At 40.9% G+C, this 11,500-nt stretch overlaps 1 protein-coding gene across 1 annotated transcript; it reads left to right on the top strand.

The window, feature by feature from the left end:
• The first annotated feature begins 527 nt into the window (after positions 1-527).
• Positions 528-11,323, top strand: ENPP5 (ectonucleotide pyrophosphatase/phosphodiesterase family member 5). The gene is made up of 3 exons (XM_005430606.3): positions 528-1,596; positions 4,701-4,877; positions 6,190-11,323. The coding sequence occupies exons 1-3, from the start codon at positions 732-734 to the stop codon at positions 6,558-6,560; spliced, it is 1,413 nt and encodes a 470-aa protein (XP_005430663.1). The 5' UTR covers positions 528-731; the 3' UTR covers positions 6,561-11,323.
• The last annotated feature ends 177 nt before the right edge of the window (positions 11,324-11,500 follow it).

The following is an 11,500-nucleotide window of genomic DNA, read 5'->3' as shown; positions in this document are numbered from 1 at the left end:
TTGGTACCACCCATATGCAGGATTGGATTGAACAATATCTGGTCTTGTGGTTAAATGATGCTGTTGAAAAAAAAGTGAGGAATATTAGCATGAAATTTTAGGTCAGTTACAGACAGGGAAGGTCTGTGTGAGGGTTCTTACAGGGATCTTGCTTTGAGTACGTATCTGAGTTTTAAACACGAAATTGTTTGGGAAGAACAGGACGAAACTGGGGCAGGGGAGCACAAGCCAGTACAAAGTGAAATTATGTGTCATATTTTGTCAGATAAGGACATAATAAGGACTGTTAGATGAGGAATGCCTTTCATAGCTAGAAGGAGTCATAATCCTTGAGTCTTATGATCAGAATTAGAATCACAGAATGGTTTGTGTTGGAAGGGACCTTAAATGTCATCTTGTTCCAAGCCCCTGGCATGGACAGGGACACCTTCCACCAGACCAGGTTGCTCAGAGCTCTGTCCAGGCTGGCCTTGAGCACTTTCATGGATGGAGCAGCCACAGCTTCTCTGGACCTGTTCCAGGGCCTCACCCCCTCACAGTAAATAATCTCTTCCTAATATCTAATCTAACCCTGCCTTCTGACAGTTTGAAGCCATTCCCCCTTGTCCTGTCACTGCGTGCTTTTGTAAAATATATCTTAGAGGATATAAATACATAAGGAATATTTTAGCCACTCATTCTTAAAACTAAGTTACGACTTTGACAACTTCTGCCTCTGCTCAACAGATGCCATGTTGCCTCAGAGGAGGGGACAGATGCCTTCCAGAATAGCCATGAGCAGTTACTGGAAAGTCCTGGGAATTTTCTTACTCTCTCTTCCAAGTGCGCTGTCTCTCCAGGCAGCCCAGCCCGGGCTGCTGCTGCTGTCGTTCGATGGGTTTCGCTGGGATTACATTTACAGGGTGTCCACTCCCAACTTCCACTATGCCATGGAGAACGGGGTGCATGTCAGGCAGGTGACAGACGTGTTCATCACCAAGACCTACCCCAACCACTACACCCTGGTGACAGGGCTCTATGCTGAGAGCCACGGCATTGTGGCTAACGAGATGTATGACCCTGTCCTGAATGAAACCTTCTCCCTGAACAAAATGAACACCCACAACTCCAAGTTCTGGGAAGAGGCCAGTCCAATATGGGTGACAAACCAGAGGGAAGGACATAAATCTGGTGCTGCTATGTGGCCTGGAACAGATGTGAAGATACATGGAGTCTTGCCTACACATTACATGCCCTACAATGAATCTGTTCCCTTTGAAGACAGGGTAGCAAAGCTCATTGAGTGGTTTACATCAGAAGAACCCATCAACTTTGGTCTCCTGTACTGGGAAGAGCCTGATGAGTCTGGACACTTTCTGGGCCCAGAAAACCCACTAATGGGAGCGATAATCAGTGACATTGACAGAAAACTGGGATATCTCATTTCTGAGCTGAAGAAAGCGAAGCTGTGGGATGTGATAAATGTCATAGTCACGAGTGATCACGGAATGTCACAGTCGTCCTCAGAAAGGCTCATTGAGCTTGATCAGTACGTGAGCAGAGAGCTCTATACAGTCATCGACCACTCCCCTGCAGTAGCCATTTTGCCAAAAGAAGGTAGGAGCTACAGCAGTAATGTTCCTGAGGAGGTACTTGAGTATCCAAACTTCATAGACTGAGTTGGTAGTAGCAGCACTGATGGCAGTAGGACATCAGCCTTGAATAAGGAGTACTTGCAGGATTCCTTTGTTCTTTTTGTGGGCTCTGCCAAAAGCCTGGATGAACTTTCAGAAAAGAAAAGAGAGCAAATCTGTTTGCTGTTGGCTAATATTGCCAAGGGTCCTTCAGTCCTTGTGAGAAGTAAGATAATCTAATGGCATTATCAAGGCTGAATGGCGCTCTAGATAGATAACACCTGAATGTTACATATCTTGCCTTTCATCAAGATGCTGAAGCCATAGTGGAAGAATTATATTTCTAACTCAAACAGTAAACTTAGAACAGATGGGGATCTTTGATTAAAAGAAAGCCTGTGTTGGCTATTTGATTGGCTGCCAGCTATTGTAGTTCACTGAGTTTTTTTCTCCCTGTCACCCTGAACAGCCAACCAGTTACATTTATACCATTTTTATTGAGATACAGGTGGGCAAGAACAATGTTGGAATCAAAATCTGAAATCTGGTTGCAGTCACTGAAGGGTTGCTGAGGTGTCAGGTGTATGTTCAGTGTTACTAATGCATCTGCGTTTTATTTTGATGATCAAGTACTGTAAACTACTTGGTGCAAAAGTGTAAACCTGGAAAATAACACCTCTCCCACACAAAAAGGTGCTAATTTGGAAGCTGAATTTAAAGGTGACCTTCTGGAAAGGTGTTTTTTAAGAATTCTGTAACATTTGCATGAGTAATCAATATACAGTAGTCTGTATTTAATGCCTAAGCAGGGAGAGTATTTTCAGAATTAAGTAACCTGTAAGTCACTTAATTAAAGCATGAACAAATGTGTCTTGTCATTTTTAATTTGAAGAATACTCCAGATTCAAATATGAGTATGCCCAAACTGAGGTCTCTGCTGCCTGAGCACAGTCAGGCCCTGTAGCTGGGTGCTGTTTCTCTCTGTGGTGATAAAAGAGCCGAGTTTGGAAGCTTTATCTCCGCAGAGGTTGCCCAAGATGTTCTCATTAGCAAATAAAGAAGCTGTAAAAGTAAACTTCAGTGCTGGCATGTCCCTAATGCAGTAAAGGAGAACTTTAAGATGTGTAACTTGATTCTCCTGTCTGGTAAATGCTGAGAAGAAACAGCATCTCTGTTGCAATTAGATGACAGAACAGTAAAAAAGCCATTTCAGTTGATTTCAGGAACAGCTTGGATTTGATTTTGCCCAGAGATTCAGGTATTTATTACACTACCAATAAACAAGAATTCGTTTTGAGCACAGCTAAAATTGTTTCCTTCAGTGGTACCAGATGTGATTTTTATTATAAAACAATGAGTTTCACTGTCAGTTCAGGTATGAACTAATATGTACTTAAGTACATAACACTGATTCTTCACCTGCTATTCAATTTGTCTTTCTTAAACCAAGAGAATGGTAAAATTTAGTGAGATTGAGGAAGAGTTTGAATACTTAAAAACGCTGCAATTTCTTTTAACTGTTTGGCTGTCTATTGCTTCCCCAAGAGATGGATTAAAGCCATTATTTAACCATGCTGGTGTATTAGTGTGTGTGGGGAACTAGATGTTCACAAAGAAGCTGTACCTGTAACACAGCTGGTGATGCTGGCCTTTTTCTTGCATTTATTATAAATATATTAATTCAAAACATTAGGGTAAAATTAAATTTGCTATATCTGGGGCTTCTCCTCCCTGCCAGCCCATATAGAAAGCTGGCATAGCAAAATTCACTTTCTTACTAATATAGTCCTAGAAATGCTGCATTAGAGTCCCTCTTCTTGTTGCTGTAACTATCTCTGATACCTTCACTTTTGCTGTCTCATCTTGACCTTTGTTTTGTTTCTTAATTTAGTGATCTTTTTTTTGTGCCAGATTGAGATAACGAATTATTGTGTAAGAACATTAATGTGTTTCCTTCAGAATGTATATATTAATGTGTTTTCCTTCAGAATTTATATACTGAATTCTAGGAACTGAGGGGGGAAAAGGAAAATGGTTTCTCTAGAAACATTGGCCACTTTCTCCCAAATTTTTTTCACTGATACCCATTCAAAGCTCCACAGATACTGGAATGGCAGTCTGAAAGGGGCCTGCAGACACACAGTGCATTCAGCTGCATGTCAAACAAATACTTCCCTAAGTCAGAGAGTTGAGGATTTGATGTGTCACAGGAGTCTCTTGTGTGCACTCCATGGCTCTCAATAGGAATCTGGCCTTCAGTGGAGGCAGGGAATGAAGAAATTTGGTCAGATGTCAATTCCTGCATTTGCTTTTGTGTTCCTGGCTGTTTATTCTGGTTCCTCCATTCTGTGCACCGGTGTTCCAGCCAGCTTGAACAACTGGTTGTGGCTCTTCAGTGGCTTTTACTGGAAAGGCAAGCTCAGAAACTGGAAATAAGCAAATAAAGAACTGGGGGTGGAAAATGCCTATTTATTCAGTGTCAGTAGAGCTCCTGAGGGTTTGTGCTCACTGTGACTAGGGAAGGGAAAGGAGCAGGCACTGGGAATGCAGAGGAGTAGCTCATGGTGTTGGCTGTTATTGAATAATAAAGGAAAGCAACAAACTGCTTTAAAATAGATGAAAAGTGTCACTTGTTGTCACAGCCAGCTAGGTGACAGAGTTTGTCCTGAATGCAGCCATTACCTCACTAACAGGTTTAGGAGGTGTCTTCTTGCTTTCAGGCATTGCACAAAGCTAGAAGGGTTTGGTTCCTTTTCCAGGAGACAACCGAATGCTTCCTAACTCATTCCTGTGAGAAGCTTACATTCTGATAACTGTGAAATGAGGGATTTTTCTAAAATTAGCAAGGCAGTTATTGCTTGGGAACAGGCTGTGAAGTCTGGTGCTGATGGGGATCTTACTGTGACTGAGGCTCTGGATTTCTCACAGGAACTTCTGTGCACACACTGTTGTCTCTTACAGTTGTAATTCACTTGTGGGAAAGTACATTTTGCCCTCTTCTTTCAGCTGTATTTCAACTACTGATGAGTTCAGCAAACACACTGATATGTTTAATTTTTGTCTTTTGTCTCTTTTGTTTGTTTGAAGGCAAACTGGATGAAATATATGAAGCTTTGGCTAATGCTCATCCCAACATGACTGTATATAAAAAGGAGCAGATTCCAGATAGATTTCATTACAAGCACAACCGTAAAATCCAGCCCATCTTAGCAGTGGCTGATAAAGGATGGGAAATTGTACATAACAAGACTGATGGTTTTCTACGTAAGTATTCTGTCTTTATAGTGTTTTGCTGTATCTTCCAAGGCAGGTTCCTTATGTGGTACTTTATCTCCTAGTATCAGCAACCAATGTTCTTTTTTTTTTTTTTAAGGCTGGAAGTAAAACTAAAGGGTGTGAAATCTATAATTCTTCCCCCTGATGGGATGGGAAGCACCCTACTGTTAGGGGAGGAGGATCTGCACCTACTGTTTCTTTAAACATTAAACTTGCTGAGATAAGATCAATCACACATGTTTTAGTGGCCCCATACTTGAGGTCTTTCAGGATGTAGCAAACCAACAAGCACTTCCTGAGAGATTAAAAAAGAAAGTTGCAACTGAATGTGTTGAGTAGAGAGTGAATAGGGTTGTTTTATCATGTTTTACTTATTTACTGGAGAAGGGTTGGGTTGGAAGATACAAAAACATTTTCTGAAAGTTCTCAGCTTGTCTGGATGCTACACTTGGAGTAACCTCATTCTATTGCTACAAAGAGTCTTTGGATATTGTGTTACTTCACACCAGTGATTTTCATTTGCCTTGGAGGAAAAAATGCATTCTAGGTGATTAGGAGGAATAAAACCCCCAATGCTTTGAAGCTCTTCACCTTGCTGTTTATTATAGATAGCATGGAGGCAGTGAACTATAACTTTTTGGTAACCTAAAATACAAGTGTTACATGGTCAGTTCTTACTTTTCTAATTGAGAACCTTTTGAGCTTTACTGCTGGTTGTGAACCTGAAGTGTGTTATCAGCAAGACTTAACAAGATTTTCAGTAGCTGCTGAGAGCACCTTCTTGTGCCTATGTTTGACACGTTCCCAGTTTTTAATGCCTCTGTCAGGAGTGGGCACTGGACATCCACCAGTGAGTTCTTCCTTGTTGAGGAGTTGATGGTGCACAAAATTGGACAAAATTTCAAAAGTGTCTCCTTGGAGTCACATGGACAGTCTGTCTCTACATGTTTTCTTTTTTTTTTATTTTCTCTAAAACATCTGGGCCAGTTGCAAAGTTGGTATTTTTCCTTAAGGAAAATCAAGGAAGTGTGGGTGTACACAGTGTGCCATTGACAATGCTGTTACTGCCATATGAGCTCACTTTTTTCCCCCCTCTTTCTCAGTGCTCTCTGTTGTGGGTTTTTAGGTATTTTCTCTTTGTAGTTCTGAGACTTGGTATTTGCTAGAAGACATTTGTTCTGTCAAAACAATCCTCTCTAAGTCTGCTGTGCCTTTTCTGCATTCTGCTAACTCTAGGAAGGTGTTCAGTGCTTGTTTTGCAACTTTGGAATATTGACCTTTATCTATCTTTTATTTCTAGTTGGTAATCATGGATATGACAACACTGTACCAGAAATGCATCCCATTTTTTTGGCAGTTGGGCCTGCTTTCAGAAAGAATGCCACCAAACAATTCATGAATGCTACGGACTTGTACCCCTTACTGTGCCATCTGCTGGGCATCAGCCCACTGCCCAACAATGGTTCCTTCAATGCTGTGAAGGATATACTTGCTGAGAAAGTTCCTGGAGCCCGTAGTGCAGATTCCTACTCCACTGTGGTAGGAGTCTTCCTGGGCAGTTTGCTTGTTTTTGTTTTTACTGCAGTTTTTGTTAAGCATTTTGTCCTTGCCCAAGCAAATTCCATGCAAATCCAACACACTGAAGCTGCCCAGCCACTGCTGCAAGATTAATAACAGCTGGGATTATTTCCTCTTTGAGGCTTAAAATAAGCCTATACAAAGAAAATAAACAATGGAGGTGGATTAGCATGAATATGTGGAGTGAAAGGAGATGGATGCTGATCCATTGCAACCAGGGATGGAGAGAGAGCATGTTCCTGTTTCACACTGCAGCCACTTCATCTTCCAGGGCTTGAAGATATCCTAGGTAAACCTGGGAAGCTCTGTGTGTATGTAGACCTGTAGTGACAGTAGACCTCAAGTACCTTAAAATGGCTATTTTTAGGGAAATAACATCAACTGGGGTGCACTTCACAGACTATTAAAGGTGATTTCATTTCTCACCCTCTTTTTTGTTTTATTCTTTGAGGGTTTTTTTGAGTCTCTTTGATTTTAACAAGTCACTGAATACTACTAAACTTCTTTGTTAGTGTTTTCCTTCCCTGCCCAAGGAACCTTTTGCACAGATCACCATTACAGATAACTTGGCAGGTTAAATCCTGCAGGAAAGAACATGATTATTCAGCTAGGTCATGCAGTGCTAGGTGTCCAAGTTTCGTTATGTATATTTCTTCAAATTACTGTGTTAACTGCAGCCCCAAAATACAAATCTTAAGTGGTATTGCTTTTAGCAATCAGCATTAAACTGCTTGATGCTTAATGTTTTAAAAATTGATTTAAGTAAATAAGGGTTTTTACCACTTTAAATATGATTTCAGGTAAATGTAGGTCTTTACTTTTTCAAATTTCCTGTGCACTACACTAAATTTTCTAGGAGTTCTATGCAGCTGGCAGGATAAAGACATGTACAAGCACCACACCTGTATATCCAAATGGAGTCTTTTGTATTTCTGTGGTACTAAGGGAGGTGAATAAGTTAAGGAACAAGGTTGCTCAGGCTGGTTTCAGAGTGCTGTCAGGCTTGTCCCTGGTCTGCTACTGGAGATTCTGAGTTTGACCTGTGACTTGTGTTTTATCTGCTCTGTCTGGGTAGGCCTTGGAATGGGATGATCAGGATTACACATGCAGTTTAAGGGGCAGCTGTATAAATCTAAAGCCATAAATGTTCTTAAATCTGAAAAAGCACACTTTAATAATAATAAAAAAAAAGCTGTAAGACTGGAGTTTAATTTTCCAGAGGAAAACCTCTGTCAGAGAAAAATGCTAATTCTGAGTCAACAAAGGTACATATTCTCATTGTGTGTGGCAATAAATCTTGCTAGTGTAGCTGTGAGGTTTTTTGTGAGCTGACTTAAATGGTGAGAATCTGCTGACTAAATTTTGTATGAAAAACATTCTGAAGTGAGAAAAGTTGTCTATTGTCGGACTCCTCCTCTTCTCCCTGTGAGATGAGAGAGTATTTCTCAGCATTTTGTTGCTGAGTACAATGCCTGACGGAGAAAGAAGCTTTCAAAATTAGTGCAGAAGTACTAAATGGGTATTTTTAAATGCAGTTTATGTCTGTATCCACAGCCCCCAGCAGAGGGCAAGGATGGGAACACCTCGGCTTTGGATGTGCTCTGCCAAACCAAGGGCATGACAGTCAGTTCTGCAAGGGGAGGGCTGGGGTACAAAACTCCTTTTGCTGGGCTAAATTCCAGACTTAATGAAGATCTGTTGTGGTCATCTGTGATGGCAGGGACATTTGCTTTGCACCAAGCTGTCCTGCAGACAGATGTGGACATTTCCAGAGGCCACATTTGGGTGCAGGGAATGCTTCAGAGGGAAGGCAATGAAATAGCCCAACTTAAGGGTTATGCTGAAAGTTCTGCTGTAATAGTAACTTTAGGAAGGCAGGAAAAGTACAGCTCTGTTGGAAGACAGCCCTTGATTTGGGGGATGTATGTGAAATCCTGTGAACTCCAGCTGACTCAGTGCTGTTACTGTGCTGTGAACTGCCTTGTTTTCCTGCATTACCATTTCCTTAAGAAAACACTGAAGGAAAAGGTCTGTAAGGCTGATTCTTAGTGCAGCTGGCCCTTAGCTGTGCCTGAAGTTGAATTTGCTGGCGCAGGTAAAACTGAGTGCTGCAGGGGCTCCAGCTGAACCATGCCATCAGTAACATGTTCACAGCAGTTTCAGAGACCAGGGAAGTCTGAGCACAAAACCCAAACCTCTGAGTTGTTACTAATCCCTCCCCTACCCACCTTCCAAAAAGTGGATGGCACACAGCAAACTGATGCACTGAGTCCACCTTTTCTTGCTTATTTGCAGCTTAAAAATGAATAGCACAATGGTATTCTGTGTTTAAAGGAAGATCTGCAGACTTTGATAAGGCAATAACAGTGACAATTGTCATAACAATGCCATAACCCTCACCTCTTGCTTCTGCACTTTGGAACATGTTGCTTTAGTAGAAATTCTTCTTATTGCAGTAATTTCATAGCAGTGATCATGGCAGATGTAACAATAACTGGGTTGTAATCTCAGAGCTTTTCCTTAAACCCCACTTTTAATTGTGGCAAGTGTAGTTCTATGATCAGCCAAACTGACCCTTGATTTTAAGGAGGGGGCAAAGTTTGTCAGTGTTGATCAGTCATTTGGGACTTAGACATACCTGCCCAAATATGCAACAAGGACAGAGCAGTAGGTTTCCCCCAACAAAGGCTTTGGTAACAATAATACCAGAATAGGCTGGGGACACAAATGTGAGAATTGTTGATGTTATTGTTCTGTATTGCACTGTGAGGCCCTTCTTTGAGGAGGGCAAAATAAAACTTTGTAAAAAATGAAGGGAAACTTGTAGCATTTGGGTATTTCAGATTAGGGTCAAACATTTCCTTTAGTCTTCGGTGTATTTGCAGGTACCTCTTGGGTAGTTCCTTGTTAGGACATTTGCCCAACTGTTTTAAGTTACTGGATGTGAACTTAATGAAATTGAAAGCACAGATGATGCCACTGGAGAAAAGCAGCGACTTTTTCTCTGATGCGACATTTTTTCAGACACCTTTTTGGGTGGGGGGGACGTGGGATTTGGTTTCTGTGTATATGATACTTTCTGTGATGTACAAACAAGTTTATTGGAGAGAGAATTTGAGTACACTGTCTACTGCTTGTAACTTAAACTTTGAAACCAAGAATGATGCATGATGTGTTTCATTACTGACCTGTGGAGCATACAGATGTGAAATGTTTTCTTTGTTTCTTTTTGTTTGGAAATGCTGAAGTTAAAATACATCTTTGCTATAATGCTGTCAAGCATGGAGTGCTGGTTTCATTGAAAACACTTCTGGAAAACAAACTTGAACTGGGGGGAGATGACTGGGGAAGAATGGTTTCAACTTGTATGCACCCCAAATATTCCTTGGACTCTGCAAAGTATATGCCTTTGTTAAAAATAACTGGAAGTGTGATAGAAGTTAGGAATTTTAGGTCACAGTTCTTATGTAACAGACTTCTTGTTTCCCACCTTGCTGCTGTATATGGAAAAACCAGCTATTGGTTACCAATAGTGGGAATCCAGTTTCTTTTACTAAAAAAAAAAATCTTCAAGACTTTTTTGGTCAAGAGCTGCAGTAATACTGCTACAAGAAATGCAGTCTCAAAAAAAATTTAAAAAGCAGAAAAATCAGATTCATAAAATCACTTAGGTTGGAAAAGACCTTTAAGATCATCTAGTCCAGCCATTAACCCAGAACTGTCAAGTCTGTTGTAAGATGAAATGTACAAACGGACTTTTCAAACAATCATAGAATAGTTTGGGTTGGAGGGGACCTTAAAGGTCAACTCATTTCAACCCCCCTGCTCCCCTGACCTCTTGTCAGAAGTATGAAGAGCACAATCTTGACCTGCAGGTGGGAGAAGGACAAATGTGCAGTGGTTGGGACCTGTTGTTTTGTAAAATGGAAAATTTAACAGGCTTACTTCCCAGTCTCCTTCCCTGCTTAAATAATGCCATGGATGCTGTGTTGGCCATATCTGTGCTGCTGTTTAAACCTTTCATGGTATGTTTGCTCTATAGTAAAGGTGATATAAGCATTTATTAGATAGTAAACTACAAAAATTATTGCAAGCACATGAAAATTATAAATTCAGTAGTGGTACCAGCCTTTCCATAATGAAATCCTAATCTGAATCCTATTAACAAACCTCTATTACGGTTTTTTTTTTTTTTGCAATAAAAGATGCTAACATGCATGTTACAGCAAACATCTGTCCCTGTGGTCTGGTCCTTGGAGGTACACAAGGTTGGTTTATTTGTTTATTTTCACAGGCAGTGTGTAGGCAGCAAGTTACTGAAAGCAGTGTTTCAGAGCTGTAGTCAGGTAAAATCAGCTCACTTCTGGAACTGTTTCTGTGATGCCAATGCCCAAAAAGCACAGAATCCCAGAGGGGTTTGTTTTAGGGCTCCTGTACCCAGCGTGGAGCGTTCCTGTATGGAGGCAGTCAATGTAATGAAACATCTGCTTTCAGTACTGGAAGTGTCACTAAATATCCCCTATTCCCCTCCAAACTGCAAAGCCAGCTAAGGGTTAGGAACTTCCCTTGAATTAACCTGCCCTGTGTGACCATTGCTGAGTTGTGTCTATTTAGCAAGTCATGAAATGTTGTCACAAACTACTGTGCCTTTATCACAGCCTTGAGGAAGCACAAGCCACAACTTTGCTGTACTTGCTCTGAACTGGCTGCCCAGAAGGAAATCAGCCCCTGGCTTTCATGAGAAATACTTCACACAAACCAGAATGAGGCAGTGGAAATGTTTTGTCATGTTTGAGGCTCTGTTGTTAAAAATAATCATCCTTAAATAAATCAATTGCATGTCTTAAAGACAGGAAGATGTTTTTTCTAGATTTTTACATGATCTGTATGAAACTGGATGTACAAGAGCCACTGTGAAACCCTTTGTGCCAGGAAGAACACTCAGCACCTTTACAGACCACTCCACACCTTTGAAAATGAAAATAATCAGCAGTGCAACTGGAATATAGTTTATCTTACCTAACACTTAAATT

Source organism: Geospiza fortis, unplaced genomic scaffold (genome assembly GCF_000277835.1).
Source record: "Geospiza fortis unplaced genomic scaffold, GeoFor_1.0 scaffold52, whole genome shotgun sequence".
Classification (NCBI taxonomy): Eukaryota; Metazoa; Chordata; class Aves; order Passeriformes; family Thraupidae; genus Geospiza; species Geospiza fortis.
This window is presented reverse-complemented; position numbering and strand designations above follow the sequence as displayed.